Below are 17,500 nucleotides of genomic sequence, written 5' to 3'. Positions count from 1 at the left end.
CTTAACCACTCGGTCACCTCGTCATGCGCAGATATAGTATGTTGAACCTTTCCTTCGTGATATCTTGATATTGAGGAACAAGTTTCATTTGACAAAAAGGTTGGTTTTCGACGAGGATGGGATTCGAACCCATGCGTGCAGAGCACATTGGATTAGCAGTCCAACACCTTAACCACTCGGTCACCTCGTCATGCACAGATATAGTTTGTTGAGCTTTTCCTTCCTCATATCTTGATATTGAGGGACAGGTTTGATTTGGAAAAAAGGCTGATTTTCGACGAGGATGGGATTCGAACCCATGCGTGCAGAGCACATTGGATTAGCAGTCCAACACCTTAACCACTCGGTCACCTCGTCATGCACAGATATAGTATCTTGAACCTTTCCTTCGTGATATCTTGATATTGAGGAACAAGTTTCATTTGACAAAAAGTTTGGTTTTCGAAGAGTATGGGATTCGAACCCATGCGTGCAGAGCACATTGGATTAGCAGAACACCTTAACCACTCGGTCACCTCGTCATGCGCAGATATAGTTTGTTGAACCTTTCCTTGGTGATATCTTGATATTGAGGAACAAGTTTGAATCGGCAAAAATGTTGGTTTTCGACGAGGATGGGACTCGAACCCATGCGTGCAGAGCACATTGGACTAGCAGTCCAACACCTTAACCACTCGGTCACCTCGTCATGCACAGATATAATTTGTTGAGCTTTTTCTTTCTGATATCTTGATATTGAGGAACAAGTTTGATTTGGCGTGGACAGCACATCGGATTAGCAAACCAACACCTTAACCACTTATGGTCACCTTGTCTTGCATAGAATTTACTCGTACGGCTTTTCCTTTCTGAGATCTTGATATTGAGGAACAAGTTTGATTTGAAAAATAACGCAGGAGAGCTAACGTAGTTGCCAGGAAGCCTGAAAGACCCATGCTTGATAGGGTCTCGAATCCATGAACAAGGGATCGCGTTCACATGCTTTACTAACTGGGCTAAAAGCCACCTGGGAGCCGGTTTATTGCGACTTTAATTTCTTTTCAGTAAGAGGTGAATGAAATAATTTTAAAATATGTTAAATGTTTTTTATCCATATATTTGAACTGCCGAATAGACGTGGACTTAATTCGCACGGTCATGCTTTTTAACTTTTATAATATGTCCATTCTGCAGATCAAATTTCATATCCTAAAATCATTCATATTTTGATCAATCCACAGGTGGAATAAATGGAGGTTGGTCAGCGTATTCAGACTGGAGCGCATGCTCAGAAGCCAGGTACTGTTTGCAAGGTGTTAAGAAACGTATTAGGACCTGCACCAATCCTCCCTCAGCCAACGGCGGAGACGAGTGTACCGGAAGTGCAGAAGAAGAAAAGAGCTGCCCCACGCAAGCAGAAGGATGCACAAGTGAGCTGTTCTTTTGCTTGCCTTACTGTATTTTATCTTTATTACTTACACCAGGCAGCCTCCTAATCCAATGTTAGACGATATGTTTTTTTATTTTTGGTCAACTGCGAAGTTTTCTCGGAATACTTTTCAAAGCCCAAGCAATTAGCCTCATTCAATTATATGGAAGTGAAATGCCCTCCCCCTTTTTTTATTATGGCGGACTTGCATAAAGGCCCAGTAATACGGGCAACATTGTTCTTGCAACTTGTCGGGCAACAATCATTCCTTGCAAGTTGAGATGGTTCGTTGCGAGTATTACCACCTTCTTGTGCAACAAATTTTCATGCTGCAAAAAGTAAATGCGACGTGTACTTTTTGCAACATAAAAATTTGTTGCACGAGAAAGTGGTAATACGCGTAACAAACCATCTCAACTTGCAACGCAACATTGTTCCGCGACACGTTGCACAAAAAATGTTGCCCGTGTTAATGGGCATTTAAGAATCGACTATAAAATTTAAAGTACTGACTGGCGTCGTCCAATTTTTGGAAGTCCTGGAATTCATTCCGTCCAAGGTTAACAATAAATATTCCATGAGCTCGTGTTGAATATTGAGAATGTAAATAGCCAACGAGGCAGGTAACCAATCTCGAGACATATCAAACGATGGCAAATGGAATAACTTTCAACTAAATTCTGAATTTTTTAGTACTTGCAGATTTCGCTTCTCGGAGAGAGAGGAAAAATGGAACAGAAAGACAAGAAAAGCAGGACGGCCTCTCTTACTTTTGGCCTCCCATTGTCGAGTCTGGTTCCGTTTTTGGAACCGTTCCACTTTTTATCCTTGTTGTTCCATTTCTTCTTTGTCGTGTCAAAGTGCTAAAACTCTCTTTTAAGTCCTTCGCGCGCTCCTGTGTGATGTTTAGAATCTTTTTATTGAATCTTAAGCTTATCAGCCAAACAAACCAGACAAAGCACCAACCGATGCCAAGTCTTGGATTGCTCTGGAGTGTGAGGCTACTGAGAAGTTTTCGGCTTCCGGATCTTTCAAGGAGAACATCCCTTTTGCTGTGTATTCAAATTTCGCATTCATGAAAACTGAGCTGGAGAGTGGATGGTTTGCAATTAAAATGGAAGCTGACGATAAGGACGACTATGGAAGAAAGCAGCTTACAAAGGTATCTGGATAATGCATATGTATTGGGTCAGTACGTAGCTATTACAACTGCTCTCGGGATTAGTTCAGAAAACAATGGGCACAAAGAACGATACAAAACAAGCAATGGACCCTAACTCTGAAAACAATAGAGCTGCGTCCTAAAGGGATCCAATTAAATTAGAGGTTGACTGTAAAGAGCTGCGTCCTATCTCTATGTATTGGCAATTTCAATCAGATACCACCTTTTTTTTGTTTTCCCATTTCAGACCACCTGATTTTCCCAAGGGAATTTTCTTTTGTTTGGCATTAGTTATGCATACATATACACGGGCATAAGACGACCTTTGAAAGACCTGTTTCCTGGAGTAACATCACGTGGTCTGAAATGGGAAAACAAAACGTACAAGCTAAAGAGGTCCATTGTAAGGAAACTAAATAATCATTGTTAATCACCAAAGCCGTCTTACACAAGCATAAATAAATAAATATTAAGTAAACAAGTAAATCATGATTTTCTGCCTCGTTATGTTCCTAGCTGTGTTTTGAGATCGTTGACTCGCTGACCATTGGCAAAGTTGTGTCCAACAAAGCTACGTATTACACAAGGATTGATGCTCTTCCGGACTGGACAAAGCCTGAACTATCCGAAAATGTGCCAGCCATTAGCATCTGGATCGATGAGTCTCATGCTTTGAGAAAATACGAGTTTCAGTGCTCAAAATCGGTGGAGTATGTGCCTTTTACTGGCTATGTCTTGCGATCCGTCAGGTGAGAGAGAAATTTTCTTCTTGTTTGATGGTTTTTTAAAGGGAACCTCCACTCAAACAAGAAAATAACTTTAAACCATAGAACATAATGTTACCAATTAAAATTATTCAATCTTTTTCCAATGAAAGCGTTTCTTTTCGAAAAAAATGAATTTCAAAAACGCTTGTTTTGGCTTTCAAAATTCCCGGGCGCCGCCATCTTGAATAATTGTGACGTGTCCTGGTTGCCTTGTTGTTCTGACACAAACAGCGTTTGTTCTGGAACAATAGGGCAACCACGACACGTCACAATTATTCAAGATGGCGGCACCCGGAAATTTTGAAAGCCAAAAGAAGCGTTTTTGAAATTAATTTTTTTCGGAAAGAAACGCTTTCATGGGAAAAAGATTGAATAATTTTAATTGGTAACATTCTGTTCTATGGTTTAAAGTTATTTATTTTGTTGTTTTAATGGAGGTTCCTTTTAAAGACACGGTTACTATTTTCAAAAGAATTAGTGGTCCACATTAAAAGGTTTTGGTTTTGGAACAAGAACTCAGCTCAAATCACGTGACCCACCATCGGTTGTTTCAGCACCACAAAGTGGCTCCCTTGATAATCACACAACTGTTTTTCGAAATACTTATTTCTGCTCAAATAAAATCGAATCAACATTTGTTCACCACCAGCACGTTTATAAGTAAAATTAGGATAAGAATAATTACGAGACTGAACTAATGGCGAGACTGTACAAACTTGACAAATTGAAACGCTTAAGCTTCAGTCAGTTGAGTGATATGAAGATCATATTTATTATCGCAGATTCTCTTACTACACTGAAGGTAATTCGCAGACTTTCAAGGCCAAAGGCGACCACTACATAAAATCGGGAACTCTGTTTAAAACGGAGGTTAAGAAGGATGTGATCAGTGGAAGTGCCTACGCGAAAGGGTCGGCTCCCTCGGTTACTTTCAAAGACATAATGGCTTCCTTTGGCCTAGACCCTCTTAGCCTGCCTGATTTCTTCGTCAATGCTCTGAAGTAAGTTGGTATTTTATCTGTATCCTTTATAACTTCAATGTAACATATCATCATCATTATCATCATTGTCATTGCCAAGAGCAACATACCCGCCCAATACAGCTGCATCAGTAATGCATACGTGGTCCTTTGCATACACGTCACAATGTGTCATATGGCGTCTCCCACAGCCTAAGAACAACATGCGATACTTTTTTCTTTGGCTCTGGCTAAGGTCCTATTTAGAGGGCCATATTGTCACACCTACACTAAGCAACATAAATCTCATTAAGTAGTTTTACTGGATAAACATCAACAACAACATCCTGCATTGTTGCCTCATTGTGTTTATGTAAATAATTGTGCTAAGTGTGCTTGGTGCAAATTTGTAACCTTTAACAACAACAACAACAACAACAACAACAACGATATCCTTTTTCAAGTAAAGCTATGATCCTCACAGTCATGGACGCAATTTTAGCAATTGCGTAGAGAAGCCTGAAAATCTCAGGACTTCAACGGGGTCCATAACTGCGAGGATTATAGCTTCAGTTGATTTCATATCCGCAGTTCAGTATAGGATTCATTTCATATATCATTTCGTTCATTTATATCTTTTTTACCCTCAACTCCGTCCTCGATTGATCTCTCGTGAAGTGAAAGTTAATGAATAGAGTGGTTTTCAATTGAGTGTCGAAAGTAATAAGCGAATGCTTTGGTTTATGATTACTTCACTCAGTGATTGGCTCAAAGTTCTCGCGCCACTAATTCAACTAATCGAAAGCGAAATCAAAACCAATCGTGGCTCGCGCGTGCACATTTTGAATTCCCTCGTTTTGCGTGGGCTACGTGTAATTACTTCGAATTTTGATTGGTTTACTGGATTGTCTCCGTCCTTTTTGAGCGGCCAATGTAATTACTTTGGTTTTTTTGTTTTACGACACTCAATTGAAACTCGCTCTATCAGAAGTTCATAACCCAGAAATTTCGATCTCTCTCATTTGGCCTTGGCCAATCAGTTAAAGAGAATTTTCAGGAATTTAGAATACAGGTCCCACCAAATAATGGCCAATCAGATTGGGCCTAATGACCGCAACTTACCTTATTGATCAGCAAACCAGGTATCCGCACGGGAGATTGATCGTGCTCAATGCAGAATCCTGAGAGGAACGAAATGCCGCTACGTTTGTTACCGCAAAAATCTAGCAATAGCCGTTCTGAAAATAGACAATACCGTAAACGGATGGGCATCATTCAATCGCAGATAGAGACTTCTGAGTCATGAAATACTGATGTTATTTAAGTGTCAACTATATTTGGCGTTGAGGCGTTAATTGTGGACACTGAACAGAAATGAAATCAAACCAAACAACTCAGTAATATCAAATTGTAGGTTGGTTTTTGAGGAGACGGAAAAACGCACCGGAGTACTCAGAGAAAACCCACTCGAAACAGAGTAGAGAGCCAACAAACTCAACCCATTTGTGACGCCGAGTCTGGGATATCGAACCCCGGCGAAACCCCGGCCACATTGGTGGGAGGCGAGTGCTCTGCGTGCATAAACGTTCCTTACAATATACTTTGGGAATGAAAGAGAATTACATCTGTGATACAAATAGATTGTTTTCACATGACGTCACGGCGGCCATGTTGGTATTCCAAAACAAAGGAATGGCGGCCATGATGGTGTACCAAACTAATCCTCTGGGATTTGATGTCTATTTTTAGGCAGATACTTTCTTTTGTTTCAGTAATCCAATTTATCATTCGATGGATTTTCTCCATCCTTTTCATTGGCCGAGAGCCCACCACGTGACCTGCAAATAACTGTCTACAAATAACCCTTTTGCTGGAAATAATATTCTGCTCATGCGTAATTGAAACCACGCGCTTGTGTGAAAATAGCAGTTCGCTTTCCTGAGCTTTCAGAAAAATATTTAATTGTTGGGAATTGTGAAAAATAAAGTTAACTCAGTCATCGAATGACAAAATAATTATTGAACTCGGTTATCGCAAAATATCGTGATTTATCAGTCTCTCGCAGATCTATTGTTTGCCTCAGCCTTCGGCTTCGGCAAATAATTGATCTGCTCGCCATTGACAAATGACGATAAATTTCTGCTGGTCACGTGAGTGAAAACGCTCCATTGAACTCTTTAGCTTGTACTTTTTATTTTCCCATTTCAGACCACGTGATGTTACTCCAGAGAACCGTTTCTATCAAATGTCGTCCTATGCAACATAACTTATGAAAAAACAAAAGGAAAATCCCCTTGAGAACATCACGTGGTCTGAAATGGGAAAACAAAACCTACAAGCTAAAGAGGTCAATTATCTTCGGAAATGACAGGAAGGCGTCCTTCTCATGTGTCATAAAACGTAACTTATCATTTATTTACCCAACCTACATTACATTGATGCGCCTCCCTAGTATCAAAGATGTGCCAATTTTCTTAACAGAGGGATTGGCTTTTGGGACTTCCAACTGGCCCCTGTGGAGATAGTTACAAAGCTGGCTAAAGGTGGCATAACGCGGTTCACGGCCTCTATAGACGCTCTTGGGGTGCCTGTTCACGTAGAGATTTTGGCGGGAATAAGATTTGCACGTCCAGCATTTGCCGTTGGTTTTTCCTTTGACCGTGCTTCATTTGGTAAAGTGGCAGAGAAACTGTCTGGAATCGGAGTGGACTTTTTGGACAAACTTGGATTAAAACTAGAGGTAACTTTGATTTGTCAATGTGAGCATTCAGCATAAAGTAGCCGATTAATAATCACATTATTTAATCGAATGAGTATGATATTTCGCGCAAACATTTCCAAGTAAATCCTTAAATAAGGTAAAAAATTAACGCTGTATCCTGAGATAAAGGACTTTAAAGATGTTTATACTAGCCGAGGATTTGAGATGCTCGAAAATCCAGTCAATAAGTCTTAACTAGCTATTCCAGCAGAGAAGCTATTTTCACTACTAGGGACGATTAGTTTAAAAATCCTGGAGATACCACTGACCTGTCATGCGAAAATGTTCACTTTCGGTGTCCGTTGGTGGCTCAATTTAAACATCGCGTGATTTTAACTCCCTAAGTATGGTGTAATTAGCGCGCACTTGCTTGGGTCGGGTTTGTCAACCAGAATGTGCCTTTTGATTGGATACACGGAATTTTTGTTGAATGGAAAGTGCTGAATTCATCTTTTGCCGTGTAATGGCTTTATAAGACGAGCTAGATTTCTTGTTTTTGAAGTTTTTCCTTGGTTGGACCCAGGAATAACGACCGCTGACTGGTTTTAATTCCCGACAAGGAAGTACGGCAATGATATACTTTCGGCTTTTCTGTGTAGTCGTGCAAGTTTCGAACAATAGCTGCTGACGACTGCGTGTATTTTGGAAGCGGCTAAAGGTCGGGTCGTTTTTGCCAGTGCTAACGGAAAGAATAATGAACTCAGAAGTTCTGAGAAGGATAATGTTTCCGGCTTAGTTGGTCTAGAGCATGCGCACATTTTGAAAACTGAGGCGGCATTCGGGCCGGTTGTCTACTACTTACACATTCCATAAGGACAGACATTTTTATCATAACGATATACTAGATTGAAATGGTGCAGCTTTATATTGCTAGACCGACGATGAATTCTGACTCACAAACTGTACATTTACGTCACTTCGAACGCCATTGAGCCTGTGTCTTTCATACAGGCCTTGAATTGCAGCTTCAAAATCCATCGGCTCCCATAATTCATAAAGGCTATTTTTCACTGGCGACGGAGTCGTAAGAGCGCTTATGACCCAGTGAAAATCAAAGATCGGAGTCGTAAGCGGAGTCATAAGCTCGACGTAATCGGAATCGGAAGAATCAGAACGTTCCCATTTTCTTCCGACTCCGCTTATGACTCCGTCGCTTATGATCCAGTGAAAGCTAGATTGTCGGAGTCGGAAGCAGAAGCGGAAGAACCAACCAATCATAATGCTTGGAATCGAAGATTGTGATTGGTTTATTCTTCCGCTTCTGCTTCCGACTGCGACAATGCAGTATTCACTGGATCGTAAGCGACGGAGTCATAAGCGGAATCGGTATTCTGCTTCCGACTCCGACAGTTTGATTTTCACTACATCGTATCGCCCTGCGATTCTGATTACGACTCCGACTCCGACTCCGTCGCTAGTGAAAACCAGCCCTAAGTCTGCTCTTTTGAACTCTATCACAGATCGGAGTTTCCTTCAGTCCCCCAGCTGTGTTAGGATTCCAGCAGGTATTCACCGATGCGGAGACTAAATTTGCTAAGGAACCACTCCATTCCTGGTTCACTACAAGCATCACACAAGGTCTGTGCTTCTGGCTTGTCCACGTTTACAATAATATTCAGCAATTTCTAGGAAAGGGCGGGTATGTGTGTTAGTAGGATTTGAAGGCATATTCAGTGTGAGAGAATTATGCGTAATTTTTCATATGATATGAAAGCCGAATTGTATTTTGGTTGTGGTTTTTGTTGTTATTTTTCGTTCAAAAAAATTTAAAGCTCTACAAACGTTTTCTTTGACCTCATTTTTGGCACCCCGTAAGGCTCTCGAACTGATGTCATCAGTTCAGCATTTCGTCCAATAGGAGACGAAACATTGGATGAATGACGTTGTTTTGTCATATCCTATCATTCTTGCATCATATTAAGAGAATATGAAATAAGGGAGCGAAACCCTGTGCCCTATGATAATTCCTTGAAATTTGTTTTCAGATTGCGGCCCTGCTGCGAAGGTTATTTATCTGTAATAACAGGGGTGACAAATTAGTCACAGTCAGCTGGTGCGCATGTGCATTAGATACCATTTCTCAGCTAATTTGCATATCACAACAGCACGTGCTTGAATCCAAAAGTGAGATGCGCATTCCTTTAATTTTGGCGCGAAATTTCAGCGTTAATTTAAAATTCACATGTGAAATTACATTGTTGCCACGGCAGCTTTCCTACAGTGCCAAAATGGCTTCCAGGTTTGAAAATTAAGGAGCAATTTGTAACCCAAGATATTAATAGCTAGTCAAGTGGTACACTCGGGAAATTATTTAATTTTGGACAAAATGCGCGTGTAATTATTCCCTAATTTCACTCGCCACCATTCGATTCCATGTGCCGCGCGGTCCACTTTCACACCAATTGACCTATAAGGTGTTGTCTTTGATATAACCATGCAGTGTGACACAGAACTAATAATAGATTTCCAATAACGTTCAGCGAAATTAGGCCAAATATGGTGCAATTCTGACGCGAATATTCTTCCTGCTGTCGACTCGTTATTTTTGCAGAGCAAGACAATTGACGACGAAAGTCAAAGGATAATCTTATGTTAATAAAGAATTAATATATAGAACATTTTCTTTTAGTTCTTATTTTCCATGAATTATCAATTAGTTTAGTAGAGATATAAGAGACAATAACTAAGTATTGCTTCTCATTTTTAACAGGGATCGTAGCTGTGGCTCAAATCGTTTTGCCCAAGGACTGCAAAGGGAATAAATTTTGTGAGATAACAAAGATTATCGTTGGACCGACAGTACAATGGTATATTGCTGGTCGATTTGAGTGGAAAAAAATCCTAGTTGCTACTGGCTTCCGTAATATTCGCCTTTTTGCTGGGCTTTATTACCACAAGCTTGAGCTCTATGTTGAGGTTAGTTGTACGTTGAGCTCTTTAGGTTAACGCTGTCTTCCATTGTGCTTCGTAGGACTGATCACATAAGATGTACGCTTGCTAAATATCATTAAAATTTAGTTTTATCAACCGAGCTGATACGTTAAAGGTAAATTAACCACCCTTAAAATATTTTACGTTTCGAGCGTCAGTCCTTCGTCAGAATCATTTGATAAATTAAATGGCCGTTTTATACTAGAGACCCATAATTCCTCTGGAATAAACTTTGGCAAACCCTTTCTCTGCGTCTGTTAAGTTTGTCTGGTACTGATAAGGACAGGCACAAGATGCATCTTGAATGCGTCTTTACAAACTATCTGAACTATCCACTTTCATACGTCTTCGAAGATGCACTTAATTGTATAGTCGTCCAGACGCATTATGCATCTTGTGCCCGGCTTTATACTAGACGAATTTAGCAGACGCAGCATAAAAATATTTGCCCAAGTCCGTCCCAGACGGATTATGCGTTTTAAATAGTTCGTCCCGTCTTTACACTAGACGGATCACACGAGAGATGGATAATTCGTCTGGACTGATTAGGCGTCTCTAGTATAACTAGGCACATATCGGATAGAACTCGGGCTTTCCTGATGTGCTGCATTGTCAAATGAAAAACAAAGGAAAAAAAAACAGTAGAGATGTCGGCTAGATTGTTGTTTATTATTTACGTTAGGGTGATGGCAATGATTGTCGTTATGATTACTTATCAACAGACTTCGCTAGCTCGGCATCATAGGAATCGGTGTTAAAAGACAAAATGAAAAATCCAAGTGCAAAGTGTTTTGGATAAACAACCTTCATATGAAAGACTAGCTTTGATCATGAATTTATTTAAAAATCAAAGTGAATGTATCAATGGTCATTTTATCCTTTTTTCGGTTCAAACGCTAGCACTTACACGCTTTGCGCACCTTTTAAGAATGAGGTCTTTTTCTTTTTGATAGGCGGACTGGAACTCTACGAATAAGCATGTTAAAATGGGATTCCGTGCCGATATTAAGATTCCAGTGAATGGAGATGTCTACCGAGACGGCATCAGAGCTCCTAACAGTGAACTTTTCCTTTTTGGTGTATTGGAATACGATTTCTTAGAACAACAGGTTGCTGGTAAACTGGGCATGCGCGGAATATGGCGCAGGGTTTTTTTCATTCCGTTTCTCGGCATTGGAAACATTTTTCTCGGGTAAGATATCAAGTTTCAACGACCCTTAAGCAACTACAGCAAGAGAAAATGAGGGGACAGAGAGGGAGGCTCAGGGCGTTGGCCGGGATATGTTATGTCCACGAAAGTTATTTTTAGACGAGCGGAAGTCTTTGTTCTAGCGGACGTCTGTCTTCCGAGACGTCCGCATGCAGTCTTGCCTCGCTCTCAGGTTCTTAGTGAAAAGAGAAAATGACGGCGCACGTGGAAAGCTGATGAATATTTATTTTCTTTCAAACATCGGACCGAGGTTGGCCTGCATGCGGACGTCTCGGAAGACTACCGCTCGTCTAAAAATAACTTTCGTGGACATGACATATCCCAAGGGCTGGACCGGGAGCCTCTCTCTCTGTCTTCTCATTTTCTCTTGACTACAGCTAAAGCGTTGGTCAGAATATTCACCAGATATATTCCACAGATTAACGTACCAAGTTGGAGCTCCCATACCCATCACTGGAGTGCAGTTTGGAATGCGAGTGGAATTTGGATACGACTGTCTCGTACCAGCTGATTTCAACAATGACGTGAGTTAAACACACACGAAATGTTAGATCTTAGGATACGGCAAGGTTGTTTTAGAGCCGTGGTAACTGGTTTTTCACAAAATTTAGCAGGCTATATGTGGACTACAATCCTGGACAAAATCCTTGAGGCACTTTCTATTTATCCTTTCCTATCGAAAAAAAAGATGCTTTCAATGACATAAATCTTCTATTTACGAAACACCCGCATCGGTTATTTGCACTTCTCACAAACAATATCATGATTACTTTGGGTGGGGAAGGGGGAGGAGGTATTTTAGGGCTTTTTTTTGCAGTTAATACCTATTTATCTGTTAGCGGAAACGGGCTTTGAGAAAGTCTAGTGTTGTACGTACGCGCCTAATCTACGACCCGAACAGGAGCTTGGTCGTGCTCCAGCATGTGACCTCGTTTGTTGCTTGCGCTTTCTTAACCTTGCAAGGCTATTTAAAACTGCTTTGACCGAAAGGGAGTTTATTTCCTAAATTAACAGTTGGGCAGCTACCTTTGAGTCCAATTTTTTTTAATTTAAAAAGGCTGAAATGGAATCGAGTTTTTCCTAGCCAGTAACAGGAAACCAACCGAAAACAGCAGCCGACGGGCCCAAATTTGCGGCAAGGACTTAAACACGGAAGATCGGAACGTCTGAACACCAGAATGTCGGAGCGCCAGAACGGCAGAATACTTTAAGGAGGCTCGAAAGGGTCTTAGCTGCGCGCGCGCGTAACTTACACACGCCATAACCAAGAAACACACGTCAGCTGAATGAATCAAAGTTCTATCAAAAGTAGCGCGCGCAACACACCGGAAGTGAAAATACGGGGTAAAATAGCGCGAACCGGAAATAAAACAAAAAACATAAAAATTGTCTTTATCTCGAAATTTTGCTTAGTGACCTGTCTTGATTTTTGCATGCACGTATCATTCACGATGGCACTTCAAATAAAACAATTTCGGGGAAAGCTTTGAAGTGCAATTTTCTGTAAACTATAAAACCTTCGATGAAACTTAAATTCTACTAGATAACTTTCTACTAGATAATTTTTTCATACTCTCTAAGAAGTTAAAGAATTTAGGGATATTTGCAACAAACAAATAAAAACGGTAGGTCACCAACTTAGTTTTTCAGATAATTTTCAAAAACTGAAATTTAGAGGGCCTTTTTGTAGACCTGGCGTGTTTCCATGGTAACCGATACGACATCATAAGTAGCCTTAAAGCATTACCCAACAATAGGTAAAGGTAAAGGTCAAGTCTGCTACGAGCCTAGGAGGTCCATCAGGCCGGCGCTTATCTCCGGTTTCTGTAGCATGAAGCGACTAGGCCAGTCCATCGCAGGGTTACCTGCGATATAAAGGCCCGGCCAAACGCTGGCAACATTTCAACGCAACATTGTTGCATGATGTTGCGACATGTGTTGAATGGACTGGCCAAACGCACGCAACATATCGCAACAGGGGGCCAAACGTACGCAACATGTTGTGCCCGACAATGTTGCAAGATGTTGCGTTGAAATGTTGCGAGCGTTTGGCCAGGCCTTAAGAAATGGCCCGTACCCATTTGAACACCTGGGTGAAGAGAGGCACCGTGAGAGTAAAGTGTCTTGCGCAAGAACACAACACAATGTCCCCGCCAGGACCCGAACCCGGACCACTCGATGCGGAGGCGAGCGACTAACCATGAGACCACCGCGCCTCCCACACCCAACAATCGAGTCGCAAAGATATTTATTTTTATAAAAGTGACGACACATTTGAAATTAAATTTGCAAGACATGTTTCGGTCGTGCAACGACCATCTTCAGTTGAAAGTAGAATTAATTTGAAGTTACATTTGAATTTATAATATGCTAAACAAAGATAAAGAAGAACGTGAAATAAATTGGGAATCTAACAAAATAGCCAAAGGTAACAAAAAAGAGTGTACAATGGAACATGTTGATTAGAACGAGAGAGTTAAACTAACATGATATAATTGCTTATTTAAAGAATTTAAATAAGAGAATCCGTCTTTGGTATCGTCCTGGCTATTCTCATTCCGGATCAGGAATAACAGAATATACGGAATATCAATTTACAAAAGAACTCATTCTGAAAACGGAATACTATTAGCGAATGTGACCTGGGAACTATTGTATCTGCGCATGCGCCAATTTCGTTGGCTTGGAGAGTACAAAAGGTTTCCCGAAAGTTTGGAACTCGAGAGGTTGAAATATGGCCATAAGTACCAGTTTTTTGGCGGTTTTCTTGAATTCTCGGTTTGCTTCATTTGCTAAAAACCATAAGGGGAAAGATCACGAAGAGTTTTTTGTACTTGCGAGTGCTTTGCGTACCGCAAATGTGTTCTCATATGCTCTTCTTCTTGATGAAGACTTAATTGAAAAAAGGTTCGTGGTTTTTGCACAAACCAATTAATGCCAACGTCATTTCCTTTGACCAGGCAAGGGCACTTTTTCTTATTAACACAAACTGACAGCTCTTCTTGTTCTAGCACCGGTAAAGAAACAGAAGAGAGGCCAACACACCCCCATCTAAAGTAGACATTTTGCATCGCTATTCCATTCAGATTTTTACAATTTTTAAGCCGTCGGCGGGTGACCAGCTGGCCGCGTATCATTTCCCGCCAAAACTTTCACAAAAGAACGCATATTCTGCCTATTCGGAGTAAACCATATTCTGGTCATTCTGTTCATTCTGCTATCGGCAGCAGAATGAAGGGAATAGTATTTCGTTTATTCCGAAAACGGAATAGGTCCCAAAAGAACATGAATACCGTCTATTCCGTGTATTCCTATTCCGGCATAGTACCAAAAGAACGCGCCCTATAATTCTCTATATTTACTCTGAAACTGCTCGTACCAATTTATTTACAGGATACTCCGCCCACATTGTACGACGCGAACAAGATGGCCTAACCCCGAGAAACGCGATAGCGCAAAGTTATATTTTAAGGTGACGATATCGTTGACGTCACCTTCGTGCATCGTAAAGTCCCAGTAAAATACCACAGTCACTTTAAATGGTGTACTCTCCACCGAGCCATTCATTTCACGTGGGGGGCGTAAGGAGGACCTTGAGGTGAACTATTAGCTATTTTCCACACCGTTCCGTGTTTAAGCGTTCTTCTGTTCCGGCGTTCCGGCCTCCGTGTTTAAAGTACTCGCCCAATTTTCCTTTTATCGTTAAATGCAAATTTCACGCAAGCTAATCAATTTCATTTTCAAAAGGCCTAGGTTTTTCAAGTGGATGGCAATTACAAATGCTGCAAACTTGCAAATGCTGATCGTCTTTTCACTCTGTTATCAGGGTCATTGCTTTGGTGGCAGCGGCTACTTTGGAGTAGGAAAGCCACAGTTCTTTTATGCTGATATGACCGCGCTTACTCTCGGGAAGATATTTCGGCTTCTGGGATTTAAGTTCCAGCTCCCACCTCCAGTTGCTCAAACAGGCTTTCCTGAAGGGGCTTCGGTAAGTATCGTGCAGAGTTCATATTTCCTTTTGGTATTTTAGGAAATCCGTTTATTTTTCACTCTTTCATCCCAAAGCCTACGTTTTTGTGCGAGCTTTCGACAGTAAAATTTCAAGAAATGATGATGCACTCCCTGCATCTTTCCCCCGCCCCTGATAAGAGTGTGATAATGAAGGCTATATTTTGATTAGAGTTCTTTATCTAAAAGAAATAAAGAATAGTTAATGTGTAATTATCTTAATTATTAAGATAACATTTTGAAACAGTATCGGCATGCGTTGTCGGTCAACCCCGGGCTCAGGTTGAATCAGCTTTTACCTAAGTTAAATTGGTGATTTCAACAACATACATGCTACGTTTATTAGGACGATGCCGGGGTTTCTCTTGGCTGCTACCCTGGCTCGTAATTTGTTAAGGAATTCAATTTTTTTCTTAAGACAGATGTGCATCTCTATTATTATAGCAACGAATAATTGTTTTTGGTACCCTCTATAGGGCGCGTACTCTACAGACGACATTGACTTGCGGATCGCGGGTGGCCCTTACATCTATAAGGGATTCATGTTAAAGGGGCGACTCAATATTTTTGGATGGTCGATTTTCGCGCACATCAAGCTATCCGAATCGGTGAGATTATTCTTTGTTCATGTGGCATGGAAACTATCTTTCTGAAGGGTTATGTTCCCTGTGATTTGTTTACATCAAATACCGTAGCTGACTCATAGCAGTCTCCTGAAGCTCTGTGATGTATCACCCGTACTAGTGACCTGAAGACCATTGGTTCGTCTCCTGTGATCAGCACTCGGATATTTTTCGAATGTGATCCAGTCACCATCGATAAATATGCCATAACTTCATCAACCAACTTGTGCAATGGTAATTTTGTTCTTGTGGGACGTAGTATTAGGTATTTGGAATCCTGTTGTCGGCGCCGCAAGTTTCTTTGTCTTCTACCTTGGGGCCCGTTTCTCGAAAGTCCCGAAAACGGTTCGGGCCCTAAAAGACATTTACGAAATCACAATTTACTCACTTTGCTAGGCTGGTCTTTTAACATGTTGTTAAGATAACAAAATGCAAAAATGATTGTGAAGTTTGACGACTTAAAACCTCCCTGTTTTCAAGATAGAGAGTGGATTGTGACACCCGCGTAGGACCCGAAAAGTTTCGGAACTTTCGAGAACCGGTTCCAGCGCCGACACGCTTTTCTCAAAGTGCCTCTTCCATCTTCCAAAATTGTTTGATCTATTAGCTTTGCAATTCGCAACACCTTGCCACTCGTATGTAAACTGCCTCGTCCTATTCTTCACAGAACATATTTTTCTTCACAGGCAATTTTTGTCGATTTGAAACCAGACCCAATAAAGATTTTGAACATTGCTACAATCGCGCGTAGTCCAAGTGAGCAAAGTCTTGGTCCGTGGTTTTATATGGATGCAAGGAAGTCCCCTGTTATCTACTATGAAGTAAGTGACTCCTTACAACTCTAGAAAGTTGCAATCTAAATCAATGGAGTCAAATTTAACTAACTTATTCAGAGAGAAAAACTCTTATCAACTAACCTTGAAACACCTATCTCTGTTTTGACGTTATGAAATGTATTAAATCGAAGCAAAATATTTTCACTGATTGTCCTTACCGTTTTCATGTCGTTTTCACCTATCCACACTAATACGCTTAAAGCCATGGAAATAACTGATTTAAAAATTCTCACGTTTTTTTGTGATCGCTTTCCAAGGCCTTCGTTTTCACGCATTCATACTAATGCACAGTTTTCGCAAAAGTTTTTTGCGCCTTAATGTCATCGTTTTCAAAACCGTCTGTCTTCTCTTGTCCACCCTAACACTGGAGGGTTTTTAAAAGACCACGTTTTCGTCGGTGTTTTGGGGCGCTTTACGCGTAGATGACGCGCGAAAAAGTAAAACCTATTAGTGTGTATGGGGCCTTTATGTCATTGATGAATCTTCAATATTCGTGGGCCCTAGGCTACGCCCCTTCGTGCCCCAAAGCAACAATTGTATCCTTATTAAACCGACATCATTTTCTGTTCAAGCTTCTCACCATGCACAAAGGCTTTGTGCATGGTGAGATAGGATGAACAACTTCGTTCGAGTCCTTGTCATCTTAGATCTCACCATTTCTCTTTTTATGTAGGCATACATCGAGGGGTATACGAATCTCCTTGGGATCGAGACCTATTGCCGCTTGAACCTGACTATGACCCAGATTGAGCTGCTGATTCAAGGCAATTTCCTGAACCTCATAAAAGCTGAGTTGTTTCTGACAGCTGGTTATAGCTTGTGGGGATTTGGTGGC

The 17,500-nt window shown here is 40.9% G+C and overlaps 1 protein-coding gene and 4 non-coding genes across 5 annotated transcripts in view; 1 reads left to right on the top strand and 4 right to left on the bottom strand.

The window, feature by feature from the left end:
• The window catches only part of Trnas-gcu (transfer RNA serine (anticodon GCU)), an 82-nt gene extending 59 nt beyond the window's left edge, over nucleotides 1-23 (bottom strand). Inside the window, exon 1 of the tRNA in view lies at nucleotides 1-23. This exon is cut by the window's left edge and continues 59 nt beyond it. This is a non-coding gene — a tRNA (tRNA-Ser).
• The window catches only part of LOC138002446 (uncharacterized), a 49,107-nt gene that overhangs the window by 10,111 nt on the left and 21,496 nt on the right, over nucleotides 1-17,500 (top strand). Inside the window, exons 6-18 of the mRNA XM_068848487.1 lie at nucleotides 1,221-1,409; nucleotides 2,341-2,570; nucleotides 3,087-3,319; nucleotides 4,120-4,338; nucleotides 6,778-7,036; nucleotides 8,518-8,635; nucleotides 9,768-9,973; nucleotides 10,942-11,180; nucleotides 11,617-11,722; nucleotides 15,025-15,186; nucleotides 15,683-15,814; nucleotides 16,516-16,650; nucleotides 17,339-17,500. The exon at nucleotides 17,339-17,500 is cut by the window's right edge and continues 45 nt beyond it. Of these exons, the coding sequence (XP_068704588.1) occupies nucleotides 1,221-1,409; nucleotides 2,341-2,570; nucleotides 3,087-3,319; nucleotides 4,120-4,338; nucleotides 6,778-7,036; nucleotides 8,518-8,635; nucleotides 9,768-9,973; nucleotides 10,942-11,180; nucleotides 11,617-11,722; nucleotides 15,025-15,186; nucleotides 15,683-15,814; nucleotides 16,516-16,650; nucleotides 17,339-17,500 (2,390 nt within the window). The remainder of the gene's footprint in view (nucleotides 1-1,220; nucleotides 1,410-2,340; nucleotides 2,571-3,086; nucleotides 3,320-4,119; nucleotides 4,339-6,777; nucleotides 7,037-8,517; nucleotides 8,636-9,767; nucleotides 9,974-10,941; nucleotides 11,181-11,616; nucleotides 11,723-15,024; nucleotides 15,187-15,682; nucleotides 15,815-16,515; nucleotides 16,651-17,338) is intronic.
• On the bottom strand, nucleotides 109-190 carry Trnas-gcu (transfer RNA serine (anticodon GCU)). Its single transcript has one exon. It is a non-coding gene; the product is annotated as a tRNA-Ser (tRNA).
• On the bottom strand, nucleotides 276-357 carry Trnas-gcu (transfer RNA serine (anticodon GCU)). The gene has a single exon. It is a non-coding gene; the product is annotated as a tRNA-Ser (tRNA).
• On the bottom strand, nucleotides 607-688 carry Trnas-gcu (transfer RNA serine (anticodon GCU)). Its single transcript has one exon. It is a non-coding gene; the product is annotated as a tRNA-Ser (tRNA).

Source organism: Montipora foliosa, chromosome 1 (genome assembly GCF_036669935.1).
Source record: "Montipora foliosa isolate CH-2021 chromosome 1, ASM3666993v2, whole genome shotgun sequence".
NCBI lineage: Eukaryota > Metazoa > Cnidaria > Anthozoa > Scleractinia > Acroporidae > Montipora > Montipora foliosa.
This window is presented reverse-complemented; position numbering and strand designations above follow the sequence as displayed.